This window comes from Salvia miltiorrhiza, chromosome 5, assembly GCF_028751815.1.
Source record: "Salvia miltiorrhiza cultivar Shanhuang (shh) chromosome 5, IMPLAD_Smil_shh, whole genome shotgun sequence".
NCBI classification, from domain to species: domain Eukaryota; kingdom Viridiplantae; phylum Streptophyta; class Magnoliopsida; order Lamiales; family Lamiaceae; genus Salvia; species Salvia miltiorrhiza.
In genome coordinates, this window is record NC_080391.1 from 54,837,116 (window position 1) to 54,857,978 (window position 20,863).

The window sequence follows — 20,863 nt, forward strand, 5'->3', positions numbered from 1 at the left end:
CCACCATTCTCAGTATCTTCCTTAAGATACTTATGAACATCATTACCATCCTTATGGTGAAATGTTTGGTATATATCCCCCAACATTTTCATCGCATTCTTTATTGTCTCACTATCATCAACTTCAACACTTGGCAACTCAATTTCTCTATGCTCATCAATATTTTCTGTAATAATTGGTTGCTTGTAATCACCACACATAACAACCAATTCATCTTCAACTTCTTTTGCCATAGAATCACCCAACTCATCACCATACATACCCGTCAAAGCAAGTTTCACCCATTTCATTTTATATCGAGGATCAACAACAACAGCAATGAAAACCAATTTATTCATCTTCTTTGGATGTCCCCAATACTTGTCAAACTTTTCTTTCATATTTGTTGCCATCTTGCTTAGTTCTTCATCTTTGCCAAGTATAAAAGCTTTCAACAAAATTTGCACCTTATAAATCTCATGGAGAAACAATTTAGATGTAACATACAATGATCCAGAAATCTTGCAAGTTATCTCATAAAAGATTTTCAAAAAATTGAGCATATTTCTTGCTTTCATCCAATCATACTTATTAGGCACCCCCCCTCCATCCTCACATGCAAGATCAATTCCATATGTCGGGTCTAACACATCAAATCTAGCAAATGCTTTCTCAAATGTTATTGCAGCCTCCAACATCAAGTATGTGGAGTTCCATCGAGTAGGAACATCTAAACACAACAAACTCTTACTTGTAATTTTTTCAAGCTCACAACATTCCTTGAACTTAAGCAATCTAGCACCAGAATGTCTAACAAACCGAACAGCATGTCTAATCTTTTTCACAGAAGACCCAATCTGTTTAAGACCATCTTGCACCACTAAATTAAATACATGAGCCATACATCTCATATGCATATGATCACAATTTCTAATGTTTTCCCTCCATTGACTAACAATTTCTTTCAAATAAGTAATTGCAACATCATTTGAGGAAGCATTATCAACTGTAACAGTGAACACCCTCTCCAATCCCCAATCATGCAAGCATTTCTCAATTTCCCAACCAATGTCTCTACCCCTGTGACTAGAAATTGGACAAAAATTGATAATCTTTTTGTGCAATTTCCAATCACTATCAATGTAATGCGCAGTCAAACACATGTAATTCTCTTTCTTAGTAGATGTCCATATGTATCCGTGGTAAGACAAACCCTTTGGTTGGTGGATTTTAGCATTGCCATGAGCAAGTTCTTTTCATTCTCATACAACTTAAAGCAATCACGTGAAACAGTCCATCTAGATGGAATCTTAAATCTTGGGCAAGCCTTAGAAACAAAGTGTTGAAATCCCTCTCTTTCCACATACTTAAATGGCTGCTCATCAACAACAATCATGTAAGCTAAGGCATCCCTAACCTCTTCTTGGTCAAAATTCCAAGAACTAAGATTTGAATTTTGCCCAGATGGTAAAATCAATTGTGATTGCTTAAGATCTACGCTTGCATGAGTTTTCTTGCATTTGATCATGTGGTTTTTAAGAGTTGAGGTGCCATTCCTAGTGCTAGCACAAAAAGTCTTCCCACAATGGATACACTTAGCTTTTGGAGTCTTATTTTTATCTTCAAAAGCCTTAAAATTTTTCCAAACATCTGACCTTTTCTCCATGGTTTTCCGTTTCTTAGCTTCAGAGGGTTGGGAAGCTGCAGGATCTCCATTATCAGGTGTATCCCCGGTTCCAACTCCTTGTGTATCTCCATCATGTGTATCCCCATCATCATTTGTATCTCCAATCGTTTCAATATCATTGTGAGACATCTACAAAATAAATCAACATAAATATATATATATATATATATAAAGTTAAACAGTAAATTACAGTACAAAATATTTGAAATCTCATTCATATACAACACTTACATTACAACTAGCTGCTGAAGAATCTATTGTGGAGACTTTAATTTCTGCCCAAAACACAAAATCTCGCTGCCAAAACCTTGAAATATCTGCACAACAGATTCAAGCTATTCTTAAATCCAGAAAATACTTAAACAAATTTTTAGAGCATATTTTCAAGCTATTTTCCTACACTAACACAAAGCAGGGCGGTGGTGGAGTGAAAGCTATTTTCGCCATTTACCTAGTACAATCGAAAAAAATGAAAAAATGGTGAAATACTAACCTGCTAGACGGTGGTGGAGTGAAAGCAGGCGGGCAGCGGCGCTGCGGCGGCGCTGATTAGTAGCAGGGCGGCGAGGGTGGGAGTGAAAGCAGCAGTAGAACTTCCAGCCTCCAGGCGCGGTGGAGTGGGCTGAGGCGTGAGGCGTGGTGGGGTGGCGACCGACGACGACGTGACGAACAAGAGGCCGCTGCGCTCTTAGGTCGCAGGTGCAGGTAGGAACGACGACGTGAAGAATTCTCAGATTTGAAAGTGAGGCAGCGGCGCTGCCTTTGGGCTTAGACGTTAGAAGTCATAAATTAGAATTAGGGTTAGAACTGTTAGATATTTTAAGTATATAATTAAAATATTATATATATATATATATATATAATTCGGTTTTCGGTTTTGTTCGGTTTTAAAAAATCCGAACCGAACCAAACCGAAAAACTGAAATTTTATATAAAAAAAACCGAACCGAACCGAACCGAAAAACCAAAAAAACCGAACCATATTTTAAAATTTCGGTTTGGATCGGTTCGGTTATTCGGTGTCGGATTTTTTGCTTACCCCTAGGGACAAGGGCAGGGATAGCAGAAGACTTGGGGGCAGTGGAAGCTCCACCAGAGGAACCACCTACCTCAAGCACCGGCAATGCCTCAGAGAATTGCACCGGGGACAGACGTTGCTCCATGTTCAACAACTTTATTGCCTCAGAAATATACGCATCCTTGTTTTGATATAAGGCATAAAGTTATCCCACAGCGTCCGTAAAGGAGGCAGGATCCTCGAAGGCGGAGGCCTTCAAGCCAGAGGGCAGCGGGGGTTCCATGTTGAATTGAGCAAGCTTGTGGGAGCCAACGCCAGACTCACCCCTTAACTTTTCCACAAATTTGGCCAACGAAGTACAGAAGGAGGGCTGGTACTTCGGGGAGGGGAGCGCCAGACCAGGATAAACCCCAAAGGCGAATTGGGGGATGGCTTTATCCAAAATCGGGTACCACCACTCGGGCTTCAGCGGGACCTTAGCATCAATCCCCAATATCCTATTGAGGTCCTCGTCCTTAATGTGGTCCATCAAGGCCTTCATATCCAGGGCCGCGACCTGCTCCTCTGATGCTCCCACCATCTCCACCGCTTTCGTGGATATCTCCCGTATAATATGGGCGAAGATGGATCCAAACCCTTCCAGATAGTTGGGGTGCTTCTGGAAAGCTGCCAGAGTGCCCTCCAACATGAAATCCAGAAACCGCTGGCCTTGGGGAGAGATAAAAAATTCCAGGCGCTGGTCCCTGGTCCCCAATGCATAACCCCGCACCTGGGCATCTTCACACGCCTTTTTCCACTGGCGGCAAGTGTCCTTATGCTCCCGCTGGTACGTCTCCCGGAATCGGGTAAGGTTATCATAACCCTCATTTTTAGCCCTGGCCAGTTCAGAGACCAGGGACGCCTTTTCCACTTCTAGCTCAGCGACGCGAGCCTTAAAAGCCGCAGTCTCCGCCTCAGCTTTGCTGAGACGCTCCACTACGCCAGCAACGTCGTCATCACGCTTGGCCACTTCCTCATGCTCCTTCTCTCTCTCCTTCTCCAGTGCATCATAATTATTAATGCACTGAATGGACGCCCAGATTCGGGACTCCATCTGCAAAGAAATAAAGTGGGTAATGTCGGCATAGAGAAATAACTTTTGTCAAAAGAAGGGCTTTCCTCAGAGAAATGGCTTCCGCCAGAAAAATCAGGAGGTTAGTAACTCAATCTTTAAATACAAATACAAAATACAGGGGGTACCTGAAGAGCCAACTGGCCAAGCTGGCTGGTCAGAACCTCCCGTTTCAATTTCACTGCCAACGCCTTGTCCTTGGGGTGAACGCGAGAAGATAGGGCCTCGACAAAGTCCTGCCCCGACAGACGTGCAATCAGACTAGGAACAGCCACCTCCGACTCCTCGGCGGGAGGGGCCGAAACTTTGCCTTTGCCCTTTTGGGCAGCAGAGGAGAGAGCCCCCGTACCACCAGCAAACTTCCGTGCTGGACCCACAGACTTGCTGGCCTTCTTCAGGCTCTCTTGCTTTTCTTTCTCGCCTACGGTGATCAGGTCCCTCTTCCTCTTTTTCGTGAACCCGGGAGTGGCGATGTCTGGGATCGAGTCAGGAGAGGGGACTTCATCAGTAATGTCCACAACAAGGACATCTTCTCCACCAGCGCCAGACACCTCACCGGCGCCAGAACGTCTGCGCCTATGAATAAGGCCGCCGACATCAACCTCCGGACCCTTCGGGCTGAATGTGCACAAGACCTCCATATTCTTTCCCTTACCAGGGCGAAAGCCTTGGGAAGGGCTGACCATCACAGGGGTCTCTGACACCGGGTGAGAGGTGTCCACCTCGGGCCCAGTTGGTTGCTCTGAAGGGTCTGTACGGGAGTTAGAGCCTCCTGAGCCACGCCCTCCGCTGCGAGAGGGAGAAGCAGTGGCAACCAGATCGAGCCCGCACTTCGCTCTCCAAGCCATGCCTGCAAACAAAAAATTCCACACTGTTGGAATCAGGGTAACAAAAGTCAATATATTTTCTAACACATATTTTTACCTATCGATGCCTCTGGATACAGGGGAAATAGACCATTGGCTGCCAAAGCCGAATTGTTTTCGGCAAGGTATCTACAGTCTAAGGGTTCGGCACGGTTCATGGCGTTGAGACGGGCTATGACCCCCAAGTCAAATGTAGATGGGGCATCTGGAGAAGCTGGTTTATAGGTGGTCCGAGGGTTGTGCCATTCCAGCTCCAAAGCGCCGTGATCGCGCCAGGAACCAATAAGGGTGCGCACGTAACAGTATTGAAATAAAAAATCTTTGTCAAAAGAATTCAGGGAAGAAAGGAAGGTGGTGGGATATTTCTTAAGACCAACAAAGCTATACAGGGGGCTGCCCTGCATACGGAGAGACTGGGTCTGAAAAAATAGTTTGCCGGTGTCTCCGACACCGTGAGCTCGGCATAGAATGTGGAAGGAGTATAACCTCCGGATGGCAGAGGGAGTGACTTGATAAAAGGGGATGCGGTAATGGTTGCAAACTTCAACCAAAAGAGCAGGGGGGGAAGCCTTAGGCCAGCATCTATCTGGGCCTTCCAAATGGCCACCGTTTTATGATCACGTAGTTTTTCTGGGGGCGGCGAGGCTTTGGAGAAAGGTTCGAATTTTAGGTCTACGGGACGAAGACATTTGTCCCTCATCTTCTCCATTGCCGCGACACCAAGGCGAGATTCGGGAATAGGCTTAGGAGGCTGGGGTGCTTTCTTAGTCCTTTTTCGAGGCCTAGAGGGATTTGGGGTAGCCTGAGAATCGGGCGAGGCGAAAGGGGAATGATGGTTTATAGGATCTTGAGGCTGAGGGGAGGAAGACGAAGAACCTTGGGGAGAGGGAGAAAGAGACCGCGAGGGTTGGGGAATGGAAGCGGAAGCCATTGCCAAAATTTTTAAATCTAGGGTTTCTAACACGCTCAATCAGAGCATCAACAACTATACGACTACGCTACAACTAATTACAAGTACCAGGAAAGGGAGCACGCGATTTACCTAAACTCAGGAGTTCTTTAAGGTCGACGAAAGGGACTGGAGCAGTAGGGTCGCAGGAAAATCGCCGGAACAGTAAGAAGGAAATCACCGGAATTGAGGGAAAAAAGTGAGCAAGTGCGGAAACAGAATGAAGAAGATGAAGGGATAAAAATTCGAAACTGACTAAGTAACGTGCGCGGGCAACTATCACCATACGGGATGAACGACACGTGGCCCTAAAACAGCAATCAACGGTCAAGGATTTCTGCGGGGAGGCGAAAGGACGCGAGGGCTGGAAAAGGTAACCTTGGGATACGGAAAAAAACACTGTAAAAAGGGCGGGCACTTAATGCTGATGACGTCACCCACGTGGGCGAATACTCTGACTAGTTGCACCGTTCCAGAGCGAACTAGTCAGACCAGAGGGGGGAGTAGTTGATGAGGAGTAATATATGCGGAACAGAGGAATGACGTTACCAGGGGAACCACGGGGAGCAGCGAGATGGTTTTCGCCAGAGGAATCACGCTCGCCAGAAGAATCACACTCGCCAGAGGAGTCACACTCGCCGGAGGAATGGCTTACACCAGAGAAGCCGCTCTCGCCAGAGACATGGTCTTCACCAGAGGAATCTCCAAAAACGCGGGGAAATCTCCCGCGTGAAAGCGATTTTACTATCATACCCCTGATCACGCAAGGCGCATGCTCCAGTGTTGATTTTACTATTTTGCCCTCTACATGTAATCTATAAATAGAGCTCTACGTGCTCCTTGTAACATTACGCTATCTTTTACTCTCAATACAACAGCAGCTTTTCTCTCGTTCTAGCATTCCAATTACTTCCTTTGTCTTCTCCGATCAATCAAAACTAGGTATAACTCACGATTTATTCACAATTCACCGATTAGATAGATATCCACCCTCTTATGTTTCACCACGAAGGAATTGACTCTCCTGTTCACATAATACTACACTGAGAAAGGTATTGGCACGTAAATATTCGAGCTTTTTTTATTTTCTGATTTTACACCTTAACTTTAAAATGTCTATAAATACCTGAATTTTTTAATTTTTTCTGATTTTGCATTCGATGACTTTTTACCCTTACCGACATGACAACCGGATTAATATCCCAAATCATATAATTACATGTTGCAGATCCAACATTGATAATAAAATTAGCTGGTTCATTATACAATTCAAACTTTCTTCCCAATTCGGTTGCCATGTCAATAACGATGAAAGAGTAAAAATTCGTCGGGTGCAAAATCAGGAAAAATATAAAATTTAGGTATTTATATGCGAATTTTAAAGTTGGGGTGCGAAATCAAAAAATGAAAAAAAAAATCAAGTATTTATAGGTCAATACCCGTTAAAAAAAATGATCTTATTAATGGATAAAAAAAATTATTTTCTCCCTAAAAAAGTGAGCATATTAGTTAATTTATTTGATGACACCATAAATTATTACTATTACTGTATGTGTAATTGTGTATCACACCAAGAAAAAGGAAAATGGTGACACTATTTCTAATGAAGGGCAAGTACGTATAAATATCAACAAAACAAAAACAAAAGAATTGGCTCATAATGTGGCTAGAATGACAACATGGTGACACAAGTGTGGGTGACAGACAAATAGTAGTACTATAAAATTGAGAGGTTGAGCGCAAACTGCATTGCTCAGATCAGAAAAAGCAAGGGTGATCCTAGAAGAGTGATGCTGAGAACACAGGTGGGTTATGAATGACATTTATTGAATGCATTATTAGTCCATTTGTGTTCTCAGGTCACCCCTCTAGAATTCGTTTGTTGTAGGATTTATTTATACAGTATTTCATATATGTAATTTTATTTTAAGTCAATTTTTGAAATAATCGTATTAAACAATGAAACTGAATATTTGGTCTTCCGTATACTTGACATAATTATGCCTATTTGTGTCAAGAGGAGGGGGAGGGGGGGAGATAGAGAGAGAATCACGTATACGAGTTGGGCCGGGTAGAATAGAATCCGCGAGGTCAAGGGTAGGGCTGTCTAATTGGTTATCGGGTTTTGGATAATCCGTTAACCGAATCGAAATTCCCGGGTTTGGATATCCAATAACCGAATTTTTCGGTTATCGGTTCGGTTTCGGGTATCATTTTTAGAAAAATTTCGGGTATCGGTTAACCCGATAACCGAAACGGGTTAACCGAAATAACCGAAAATTATTTAATAAATTATTTAATATATATTATATACATTTTAATTATTAATTCATTAATTTGTTTTTTTTTTTTAAGAAATCTATTCTTAGGTAAAATAAAATTATGATATATTTAAAGTATAAGAATGAGCTTTAGTTTAGTGGATAAGTTGCTTTGTGTATTTTATGGAGATTAGGGTTCAAATCATCTATCTAGCAAATTATTTGAATTTTAATTTTTTAAATGGGTATTTCGGATACCCAAATAACCGAATCGGGTAACCGAAGCGGTTATTGGGTAACCGAACACCTAAAACGGTTCGGGAACGGTTAGTGAAATATGACAATTTCGGGTTCGGGTAACCGAAAATTCGGGTATGGGTAACCGAACCCGAACCGATCGACAGCCCTAGTCAAGGGTATGTTGGTTATAATTTGTGTTTTTTTAGATGGATGGTTGAAAATTGAGTTTCATTGCTATAAATTTAGTTTTGTAATTGTGTTTAGCAACCTATTAATTCACAAAGGAAAAAATATAAAGAAACCGAGAAAAGAAACGTGTTAAAATTTGATTTATAGATAAACATCAAATAAAAAGAATTAATATCATTTCATTTTTAATTATTTTTAATTAAATAAACATGAATTTTATAGGTCATGCCACAATGGTTTCAAATTTGAGATATTTAATATTAAAACATTTTTTTTAAACATTAAGTACTCTATCAATAAGTCAATACGTACAAGACACGATAATTCATAATTTTATTCCCTAAAAAAAAAGATAATTCATAATTTTATTATAATAGCATTTGCTTTTGCACGAGAAATGTTACTCCATTATTTATTTATATATATAATTGATATCAACTAAATTATCAATATATGTATATATATATATATAATTTTAATTGAATATATTTTTAAATAAATATAACTTTCATATTTTAATAAATTAAAGTTCTTGTTGTAATCTTTAATTTAAAATACTATTTTTATCGGATTTCACAATTTAAAGAATGTAAAATAAAAATTAAGAAGATATAATTCTAAGCATACAAATAAACTTTTAGGGGGGTGTATTCGTTGTGGAGTTTAATAGATTTCTATGGATTTTAAAAGTCTGGGTGTATTCGTTCCAGACTTTTAAAAGTCTGCAGAAATCTGGGTGTATTCGTTCAAGACTTTTAAAAGTCCATATAAATCTGGGTGTATTCGTTTCAGACTTTTTAAAATCCATACAAATCTAGGTGTATTCGTTATTCCATTGACTTCAAATCCGGAATGACTTTCATGGATTTCATCCAAAAAATACACACGACGAAATCCGACCAAGAACCACGAGAATTGAAATCCATGAAGTTTTAAGCGAGCGCTGAGTTCCAGCGCCCGCGGCCAAAAAGCCAGCGAGTGCTGGAACTCAGCAATCGCTGGGTTCCATTTGTCTTCTCACTGATGGGCAGCCTTTGACCACAACGATCGCTGGGTTCAATCGCTGGAAAATTACTCAAGACCATAATCGCCTTTGACCAGGCAAGATCAATATCGAGGTATATCTATTCAAACGCTGCTGTCATAAACATGATGAGACGGTACACATATGGAATGGATTTAGTTGATCTGGGAACTACGCAGTCATTTACTAATTTTATGACATTGAAAAGGATGGTAAATATCAGACCTAGTTTGCAGGCCATGGTTACTTCTGACGAATGGATGGAAAGCTCTTACTCAAAGGACCAGGAAGCTTATGCAGTACTAGACTCTATTAGTAGTCAATCATTCTGGTCCTTATTCTCACATTGCTAACTCTATATAGGCATGCACAAAGAATAGACTGTAGTTTCATATATGGTGAGTAGAATAGTAAAATTAGTTAATGAGCGAGCACGAGAAGATAGTTTGGCATGTGAACTACAGCTGAGTTTAACCTTACTGATCCTTATTCTTACTCCCAGCGCTTGCTGGGTTTCCAGCGCACGCTGGATTCCCAGCGGTGCTGGGACTCAGCGGGCGTTGGCATCATGGATTTCAATTCCAGAATTATCCCCTAAATTCTTCGAAAATCAGTGAAAATTGGGGTGAAATCCAACCACGAATTCTTTGAAAGTCGTCTGGAATCTATGTGAATTCCATGGAATTTAAATTCCATGGACTTTTTAAAGTCTGTGGAAATCCACAACGAATACACCCCCCTTAATTTCATTATAATTATAAAACTGCTACTTGATTGTAAATCGATTTCAAATTTTGACTGTAGATGTGCAGTCACGTACTTACATGAGCGGTTAAAAGAATTTCAAACTAATTAATCCTTAATTCGAATGGATATTGTTATTGTTAAAATGGAATTTTCAACCGATAATTTTTTTACCAAGATGTAAAAATAAAAAAATACTAGTAAATGAGTAGATTTTGAGAACAATTGCAGCGGAAAGGGGCGAATCTTGTGTAGTAGAAAAACCCTTCGTCTCCCCAAAACCCAGAGAAAAGCACGCCATAGACATGGAAATCGACGGCAAACCAGCTGAAGAAATGAAGGACGACCTGTTTAAGGCGGCGGAATCCGGCGATTCCTCGGTTTTCAAGTCGCTCTCTGAAGAGCAGCTCGGCCAAGCCAGCCGCCTCCGCAATGAAGACGGTCGTTCTATCCTCCACGTCGCCGTTTCGTCCTCGCAGACCGAGGTGCTGTTCATTTTCGATTTCATTTTTATTGGAGGTGGACGATTTTAGCTATGAAACTTTAATCAAATGTGCAACAGTTTAGTTTGTGCTCTTTTGAGGTAGGTTTTTTTAGTAGTTATGTTGTCCTTGAAAGCCTTCTTCATCACAAATGTTATTCTGATTGCCTGACTGAATTTGAGTGAAATTGAGGTCTAGATCAATGATTTCTGTTATATGTTAACGAACTCATCGTTTGTATTTGGCTATAATACTGTTTAGCTTCGTTGTTTTCATAGATATAATTATTCTTTTCATGGATGAATTAGGTGGTGGAAGTCCTAGCGGCCGCAACCCCATCAGTTGTAAACAGCTGTGATGAAGAAGGCTGGGCACCTCTGCACTCTGCTGCAAGCAGTGGCAATATTAAAATTGTGGAAATTTTACTCAACAGCAGTGAGTGTTTAAAACTATTTTGTTGAGTGGTTTATGCCTATTGATGGACTTTACAATCATCAGTTTAGTCTCAGAGGATTAAATCATCTTGTGCTTGTGTTCTATTGGAAGATAATGCGTTTCTTTCTAGAATATGTCGCTAAACGGGTGCAGATTGATTAGGTGGACAGTTTCAGAGAACTTAGTTCGAGTACTCATATTGATTTTTATGATAGAATGTGCGTGCTAGGACTTGTAATTTCCAGTAATTGGTGTTTCGTGAATCTGGCTTCCTTGTTTCTGCATGGAGGAAATTGATTGGAAGATCACATTGTTCACCTCTGCTTGGAGCTGCAAGTTGAAGATATTTTGCTACAGAAACTAGAATTAGGCCGGTGGGCTATGCTGAAGCTAATTTGTTCTGAGTTTTTCCTATCTATCGTTTAAAATGTATTCTTATCATTACAACAGCGATGATTTAGTCAGTACATGCACACAAGTGCTTCCTGCTTAGGTCTAGACCTTCACTTGAGCCTGTTGTCTGTTCATCAAAACAACTAGGAAGTTTTATGTTGTTTCCTAGTGCTAATATAACCTCATGCTGCTGCTGAAGAGTGTCTGAGCATTTTCTAATTGGGAAGTGGAAATGCGTATTTACAGGTGCTGATGTAAATATGAAAAATGACGGTGGCCGAACAGCTCTCCATTATGCTGCCAGCAAAGGTCTTCTAAAAATCGCTGAAACTTTGGTTTCTCATGGTGCAAAGCTCAATGTCAAGGATAAGGCTTGTAACTTCTTTAAAAAACAAGCTATTTCATTATGCATTTTGGGAATCTTGATATTCTCCTCCGTATCATATCACTCCATAGTATCACAAAGTCAACTTGCTGAACTGCTTCAGAACGTTTCTGATTGCATTGACCAATGATGTACAGTAACTTTATGCAGTTCGGATGCACTCCATTGCATCGTGCAGCAAGCACTGGGAACATGGTGTTGTGTGAATTCTTGATTGAGGAAGGAGCAGAGGTTGATGAAAGTGATAGAGCAGGGCAAACGCCACTCATGACTGCAGTAGTATGCGATAACAAAGATGTAAGTGTCTATATACCCTCTCTCTATAATTTCCTAGGTCATTTAATAGGTTATTGAATTTGTGTTGGAAAACTCAACTTTTCTTGATATCTAGCTATGTGATCACTATGGGGGCAGATGATTTACCAAATTCAACTCTTTGAACTTGTTCTCTCAAATGAAGAACGTGATCACTAGTGTTATTGGTGGATCTTTGATAATAACTACTGCATGTTCCCTAAAATTCTTACAATTTGCAGGTTGCTCTCCTTCTTATAAGACATGGAGCTGATGTGGATGCCAAGGACAAAGAAGGATACACCGTTCTTGCCCGGGCATCGACTCATCTGCGCCCGAGTTTAGTTGATGCTGCTCAGGCTATGCTGGAAGACTGACAACATAATACTCTCCTTACATTTTTTTTGTTGCTTTTGTTGTTTTGCGATCATTTTAGTGCTTTTTCGAAGGTTTTACTTTTACCCAAAGTCATGAACGCCTTTCAACTTATTGCATTTTTTTGTATAAGTATATTGCTAGTAAATGTTTGAATGTGTTTATTGCGGGTCATGATATTCCCACATTAAGCTTGGGTTGGAATTTAGATATTTAGTTCTGATTCTAGAAATAAATGTGCATGTTGTATGACTTATATCTGTTTTGATCCCAAGATATAAATGTGTGAATGTAATGACTTGTGTATGTTTTGAACTCAATGCAATATTAATTATGCTATATCAATCATATGCTTTGTAGCATTTGGCATCCGGCATTTGGATATTCCCACGTGTAAATGTCAAGTTGTCATTTAGCTGAGATCTCATTGATGCTGACTAGTCCCTACTACATAGAAACATTTACATTTTATCTTATAGGGTTTTGAGTTTGAATTCAAGTGTACATATATATATACTCTCTCTCGGTCTATAAAAAGTACTACTCTGTTCCACTATTGTTGTTCCAAAACTTTTAAACATGGTAATTAAGAAGGATAAAAAGTGGTAGGATCCACATTTTTTGAAGGGTTATTTATTACCTTATATGGAAATGAGACAACAATAGTGGGACGACCCAAATAGGAAAGTGGGACGGAGGGAGTATTATATTACAATTATCTTATTCAGCGTCTATAAATAGTGTACTCAACCGCTCATTCTTTTGTGAAACTATTTATTCATTTTTCTTTTGAAGACATGAATTTAATCATATAAAACACCCCTTATCAAAAAAATACCTCATCACCCACACACAATCGAACTCAGCCGCTCATTCTTTTGTGAAACTATTTATTCATTAAAAATAATACCCCCTCTGTCTCCCAAATAATTTCATGTATTTTCTTTTTGGGACGTCTCCTAAATAACTTCATATCTATTTAGGGACATTGCCCCATCACTAATACTTTATTTATTCTCACTTTTCGACCTTTCACTATTTTCAATACTAATTACACATTTTCACCATTTTCAATACTAATTATAACACTTTTTCTCCACTATCAATACACTTATCAATTTTTTCTTAAAACTCGTATTATCCCTTACTATGAAGTTATTTTAGGGACGAATGAAGTAATTTAATCATTTTATTTAAATTCGTACAGAATTCTTCTTTTTTTTTTAAGCAAAATTCATACAGAATTCTATATGATATACTCTTTATAGACAGAGGAAAATAATACACATTATATTAAAAAAATTGAAAACTCGCCTCAAAAAAACATTTAAAGTGAAAAGGAAACATTTTGATAAGATATACTCCCTCCGTCCACTAATTCAAGGCCTATATAAAAAAACACGGGTTTTAAGAAAAAATGTATTTTTATTAATTGAGTGGAGAAAGGGACCCACAAAATGTATTGTTTATTGATTGAGTGGAAAAAGGAACCCACAAAGTGTATTATTTATTAGTTGAGTTGAGAAAAAGTGTATTGATTATTGGGATCCATCAATTAAAATATGAATAAAAATTTACTAAAAATATATAGGCCTTGAGTTGGTGGACGGATCAAAAAGGAAAGTATGCCTTGAATTAGTGGACGGAGGGAGTAGTACTACTAAAAAGGTCGGCAACGTGCTAGTTTCCAAAAATGGTAATGGCTTTTTGTAGAGGGGTAGAATGTGAAATATAATAAAGACGAAGGACTTGTGACAATACGAAGGGAATATATTTATTTTTATTCACAAAAAGACAAAAATATAAATAAAAAATCAGAAATTCCACCGCAGACTCAAACTCAGACTTGAACCCCGTTGATCGTCTGCCTCAAATTCCATCTAATCATTAGGTCAAGCTTCAAATTTTCTCCGTTGATTCTCAAATCGCACACCAGCTCAAATTATACGTATTTTGAGGTAATTTTGTTAATTTACTTGTTTATAGAGAAACATGTACACGTATCTGTGAAATAGGTGCTGAACTTTTCTTAGCTTTGCTCTTCGTTGCAAGTTATGGAGTATGTCTGCGTTCTAGGGTTTATTGTATGTATTTTATATGTATAGTTAATGTCGTTGTTTCTGCTTTATGCTCTTAATTTCGTCTGTAGTTGGGTGAATTTTGAATTCGTGATGATTGTTATATGCACTTGGATTGCGGTTAGTTTTGATAATGATGCGAAAGCTTTGGAAGCTTAAGTAGTTTTAATCTGAATAGACGGTTTTCTCCTTTACTGTCGGTTTGGAAATTGTGTATTTGAAATTGATGAAGAAGAATATTGCGTGTTTTGTTTGAGCTTTGGTAATTGAGATGTTACCAGAATTTATTCTACTGTTGGTAATAACTGAAGGATGTGTGTTCAGTGGTAGTGGGAGGGTAGAGGAGGTGAAGATTTGATCTGGGACCGTACATTATGTATCGGTCTGGGGCCGCAACCACTAACCGAGGTGGGGTGCCAACGGATAGTGGGGACTCTGTTGTGACCCTAGATCAAGTCCCGTGTTGGAGCGATTCAGACTTTAGATACTCGTATGAGAACGAAGATTCAGGTTCGAATCTGCATTTTCCAGACCCATTGACCGCAGCATCTGAAGGAGAGAATAGTGGAAATGGAATGGCATCCAAGTTTCCCATGGATCGTGAAATTAACTCGAAGATATATCTTTGGAGGGGCAACCCGTGGAATCTTGAGGTGGATGCTGTAGTTAACTCAACAAATGAGGTGAGTAGGTCATTCATTGTTATGTCGTGATTATCATCTACTTGAAATGTATTTTTATAACAGTTTTAGCTTATTCTGGCATTTCAACTCTCTATTGCCTGTCTGTATTATCCACACTTGTTCCTCTATAATTAGGAATGGCAATACTAACGAAGCTTATTTCCTTATCTCATACTTTTCTTTGCTATACTTATAAGATATTCCAAATCCCCCAGCTCTTCTTAAATTCCTGTAATTTTTAATTGCTAAAAAGCTCTATATCTTTGCAAAATTTTTGTGTATACATATATGTTCCGATATGCATGTGAATTTACATACCTTTTCGTGGTGTCTTAGTCACAAATGTATTGGGATTTTATTTATATAATACGATCAAAAAAATATCTCTTCTGCCTCATCACCCATATCTTAGTAGCCTTGAGAATTTGCGAACTCCTCTGAGCTCTAGCTGATCCAGTGGAACAAACTTTAGAGCTTAAGTTGGTCCTTTCTATTTTTTTCATGTAGGTTTGGATCCTTACATCTTGTCATTTCAATATTGTTTTCTTGAAATGGCTTCTTGTTCAGAAAATCTCATGTTATTTTGGTTGGTTGACAGAACTTAGATGAAGCTCATAGTAGCCCTGGTTTGCATGCTGCAGCAGGACCGGGACTTGCAGAAGAATGTTCAACCCTGGTAAGCTATATCTTTAGTCATATTAAAACTGGGCCTTTCAAATGCTTCACTTAGATTGCAATTGAATTTTATCAGATTAAAGAGTGCAATATCATAGAGAATGTTTGCACTTTATTACTGAGTCATGTTTGGATGTTGAATATATGAACAAATCTGAATGGCGGACTCAATTTCATCAAATTCAAGAATCCCTTGAGATTGGCAACAGAGTAAATATATAACTTGGTAGGCCGTGATCTACCATTTATGTTGCAATCTGCTAACACTAAATGCTAGAAACTAGGTGAGGATAGTGAAGTAAAGATGGCATGCATTAACATTTGATAGGACATAATGTTCACACTGTTATAAGCTACAATAGGGTTCCTGAAACTTTTCACAAATTTGACCTTAGCAAATTATAGCTAGGATAGTCCTAAGAAAGAATAAAGTTATTTTGTAGAAATACGTGTTAATGGCCTTTTAGATTATGTACAAACTTTTAAAATGTAATGATTTTGGTGATTTGTGTTTTTTTTATCATTTTGTAGGGTGGCTGTCGAACAGGAATGGCAAAAGTTACTAATGCTTATGACCTTCCAGCAAGGTGGTTATTCCAAAATATGCTTATAGTTACTATGCAGTTGTTTAGTTGTTCATTTGTTGAATTGAGAAATCCCTACACTTCATGCATTTTCATTTTGTATCTTTTCGTTGAACCACTTGCCTTGTGCGTAAGATATGTCCAAACTCACTATTAGAGTTGGCAAACTAGTGTGTTAAGATATTCTTTACTTATTTACATAGTCTTGATCTTTAGTGAAAATTTTGGTCTTCAGAGTCTGTCACTGAGCAGTGAAAATTAGGATGCTCAAACTTTCAAATCTCTATGTTCTCCCTAACTTTTATCCAAAAAATGGATTTTCTTGTACTTTTCAGGAGGGTCATACATACTGTTGGTCCTAAGTATGCTGTAAAGTATCATACCGCTGCAGAGAATGCACTCAGTCATTGTTATCGATCTTGCCTTGAGCTTCTCATTGATAATGGACTGCACAGGTGATTTAAGTAACCTGGTGTCTTTACTTGTTTTTAATTCTTCATTGTGTAATTGTTTTAATACGTAAAATAGCGGGATTGAGTTCTTTTGAAAATCGAGTGCAGCATTGCTATGGGCTGTATATACACAGAAGCCAAAAATTATCCACGAGAACCAGCTGCACATGTGGCCATAAGTAAGCAGTTCCCTTATGATTTTTCTATCTATAATTTATTTCAATTTGCACCCATGTCCACTTCTTTTTTGTTTATGTAATTCGTTTTGTGAGGTATTGTGAATATCTGCCAAGTTCTTGTTTGTGGAATGCTTTTACAATTTTGTTTCATCCGTCTGTATTTTGTCTTGAAATCCAACTTATCCCTTAGGAACTGTGAGACGATTTCTTGAGAAACAGAAGGATAAAATACATGCAATCGTTTTCTGTACCACAACATCATCTGATACAGAGATATATAAAAGGTTTGCTCACTGAAACTATCCATCACTAGATCTAGTGATGCATATGAAACGTGACTCTTACTTTGTCCTCCATTTGTTACTTCTGGCTGCAGATTGCTTCCGCTTTACTTTCCACGTGATAAACTTGAAGAGGAGATAGCTGTTTCAAAGCTTCCTGCTGATGTTGGAGATGAAAATGGTGAGACGGTCATAGATGAACGCAAGATAAGGATACAACCTTTACCCAATGTTAAAAAGTCCGCTCGAAGACCTCCCCAGACATCTACTGATCTTGCAGTCAGCAATATAGCATTAGCCAGACGGTTGGTGACTCTTAATACTTCTTTTAAGCCATATAAGAGGTCATGAAAAAGCTTAGGGTTTTAACTCTTATGTGGTTAGCTCTACGCGTGTTTGTCGGTTAGTTGTGAACTAGTTCGAACTCGTTTCGCAGACATGTATACGTAGTATTAGGCATATTTCCTTGTAGTTGTTACCAGCTTCCAACTGATGCTTATGAGCATATAGTCATCTTTATTGCTGGTTCAGATAGTCTGGTTTTCTTTTAATGAGATTGTCACTCATATGATTTGGGAAATGTTTCCTAGCATTGAATGTTATCAAGGCATTTCTTCTTTTTCAAACAGGGACTCATCGTACTTGGAGTCATATCTGGATCCTGCATTTATGTCCTTGATCAAAGATCCAGATCAGAGACGCAGAGAACAATGGGAAAAATCAGCTCAGGCACGAAACGGTTGGAATTTCGCTAAAATGCTTGGATATGGAGACATAGGGAGTCCTCCTTTATCGGCTGCTGAAGAATACTCACTCCATTCTAGATATCTTGCCAAAGCAAATTCACTTAATCTTTCTGATATTGCCGAAATGAAAATTGTGTAAGGCACTGTTAACTTTTTATTTTAATTTATGTTATGCATGTGCAGATCTTCTCAGCAGCCTCCTTGATGTTGACAATTTCTACTTACTTGCATTTTTTAGATGTAATAGTCAATTTATTTGTAGGCTTTTGACCAGAGCTCATATGTCAAAATTCAGAATTTTAAAATACTCTAAACTAGAATGGATCCTTAGATCGTATGCACAGGATAATAGCTTCCTTGAGTATTGGCGTTAGTTATTCGAAGATATTAGGTAGTGTTAATTGCTGGACTTGTCCCATGTCTGAGATAAAAAACACTTGCTAAATCTTGTGAAGCATTTAGTATAGTATTTGCATCAAAATAAATAGGTAGTTAGCTTGACCCAAAATCATCGCAGAACTGTACTCACTACTCAGATCGAGATATTTGTAGATCCTCTCTGTTTTTATCCCACTTGCTTATAACAGTAGGATGTTAATACGAGCATCCTAATCAATACACAGCCTCTTGTCTTAATTTTAGTTATCGGGGTGGGGTTGATAGTGAAGGCCGTCCAGTGATGGTGGTGGTTGGAGCTCACTTTCTCCTAAGATGTCTTGATCTGGAGCGGTTTGTGCTTTACATAGTGAAGGTAAAATGATGACATTCCAGTTATTTCATTTATTAGGCGAGGCCCATAAATATGATATTTAATTGCATACTACTTTTTATCTCTACTTAACTTATTTGCTAGATGACTTTATTACTGTTTTGTTTTCAGGAGTTTGAGCCCTTGATACAGAAGCCTTACTCAATAGTTTATTTCCACTCAGCTGCATCCCTGCAGATGTGCGTATTTTCTCGACAGATTTTTCCCCTAGTACCATTTTCTTTTTTTGCCTTGCATGATTTTATGTCATTTGGGGTGGTTTTCATTGTATGCTTTAAAACATCCATATATGTGAGCAAACTTCAGTTTCTCTTTCCTCTTGTTTAAACTAACATCCTCAAATATTTTATTATTTCTTTACTTTCGACTTTTTGCTATTCTAGAATGTGACAATAGCATCTAATTTCAATTTTCCAAAATAACAGACAACCAGATTTGGGGTGGATGAAAAGATTAGAGCAAATACTTGGTCGGAAACACCAACGCAATCTCCATGTATGAGAATTCTCTTCAAAAGCCTCCTATTTTCTCTTGCACGCTCTTCTCACTGTTGTTAGCTTTTATAATGTAGGCGATATACGTCCTCCATCCAACCTTTGGTCTGAAGACTGCAATATTCGGATTGCAGATGCTTGTAGATAATGTGGTATGTTTGATCTCAGTTTATCCCGTTGCATAACAAGAACGTGTCCCGAATTTCAGATACCATATACCCTTTCCTGAAACTCATCCAATCTTCAGGTCTGGAAGAAGGTGGTCTACGTTGATCGTCTTCTGCAGCTATTCAGATACGTCCCCCGTGAACAACTGACTATTCCAGACTTTGTGTTCCAGTGAGTTTCTCATCCCATGCCTTCCATTCATCACTTTCTTTATGGGCCTCGTATAATCCATCCGTATAGTCGTTCAAAGTTCCTTAATCCTCGTGTTTATTTCGAGTTTGTCCCGAAAGAAAATCAAGAAATCTAAGTATCATGAAATCGTGGCGCAGGCACGATTTAGAGGTAAACGGAGGGAAGGGCGTAATCGTGGATCCAAGAACAAAATATGTGTATCAGAGACCGTAGGAGCAGATCCAGACTCCAGCATTTGTGATTTTATTTTATTTTCTTAGTCATCATTTAATTCATTTTTGGGTCAGGTTGTATTGTAACGAGTTCCTAAATATTTATGTGCTTGTATATGTATGTGTACACTATACTATGAATATGATCCCTCTTCTCTATCTACGCTGTATTTTAGAATCTTGAATCTGTGAATTGTAATAAAGCTTTTTTTTTTGTGTTATAAAGTTTTAGGTGTCGGTTTCATTTGAGTTTACATACGATATGTTTTCACATCGTTTACCAGGTGTATATTTTTGTAGTCAATAAAAAGTAATTTTAATGATTGTGTGACTGTGAATTCGAAGTTTAGACTTTAGAATTCAAGCATTACTCAATCATTAAATTTTAGGCTTTGGAACTCGGCATTAATAACTCTTATCTCTAAATCAGCACACATGCTCCAGAAAAATCCATAGATTATATTTTATAAATTCAACACAATATTTAAAATATTATAATTAGGCCCTCTAATTTTAAAGTGATAATTTTTTTTATCTTTCGAATGTTAATTGATATGATCGCTAAAACGATATTGTTTTATAGCTAAAATAGTGCAATTTTACTCCATAATAAGTGGGATGTCAGATTTTATTTATTTATTTATTATTTTATTTTTTCTTGAGGGAAATGTCTCGTTTGTTGTAGATAATACTACATGGTGCAACTTTTAATGTTTTAAAAATAACATGTCAATTCGTGCTTCAAAATGTGATCCAAGTAGTGATTTTTTTTCAGCAATTATCTCAAGAAATTAGATTGGTGAACCATGTTATTCGCTTATCTCTTATTTTTATTTTATTGAGATATATGATGGGCTTATCTTAGGAATGAAGCAGTTGGGTATGTACAACTGGGCCCAAATGAATAGTTTTATACGA

The 20,863-nt window shown here is 38.4% G+C and overlaps 2 protein-coding genes across 2 annotated transcripts; both read left to right on the forward strand.

Annotated features, from left to right (window-relative positions):
• Positions 1-10,220: 10,220 nt before the first annotated feature.
• On the forward strand, positions 10,221-12,668 carry LOC131025160 (uncharacterized). Its single transcript, XM_057954790.1, has 5 exons — positions 10,221-10,553; positions 10,859-10,985; positions 11,625-11,749; positions 11,914-12,060; positions 12,300-12,668. The coding sequence occupies exons 1-5, from the start codon at positions 10,374-10,376 to the stop codon at positions 12,432-12,434; spliced, it is 714 nt and encodes a 237-aa protein (XP_057810773.1). The 5' UTR covers positions 10,221-10,373; the 3' UTR covers positions 12,435-12,668.
• Positions 12,669-14,230: 1,562 nt separating this feature from the next.
• On the forward strand, positions 14,231-20,189 carry LOC131025161 (uncharacterized). The gene is made up of 15 exons (XM_057954791.1): positions 14,231-14,390; positions 14,835-15,193; positions 15,792-15,869; positions 16,400-16,455; positions 16,788-16,907; positions 17,013-17,083; positions 17,274-17,367; positions 17,460-17,669; positions 17,994-18,245; positions 18,753-18,861; positions 18,991-19,058; positions 19,305-19,374; positions 19,451-19,525; positions 19,621-19,712; positions 19,871-20,189. Exons 2-15 carry the CDS (start codon positions 14,885-14,887, stop codon positions 19,944-19,946), a joined length of 1,680 nt encoding a protein of 559 aa, XP_057810774.1. The 5' UTR covers positions 14,231-14,390; positions 14,835-14,884; the 3' UTR covers positions 19,947-20,189.
• The last annotated feature ends 674 nt before the right edge of the window (positions 20,190-20,863 follow it).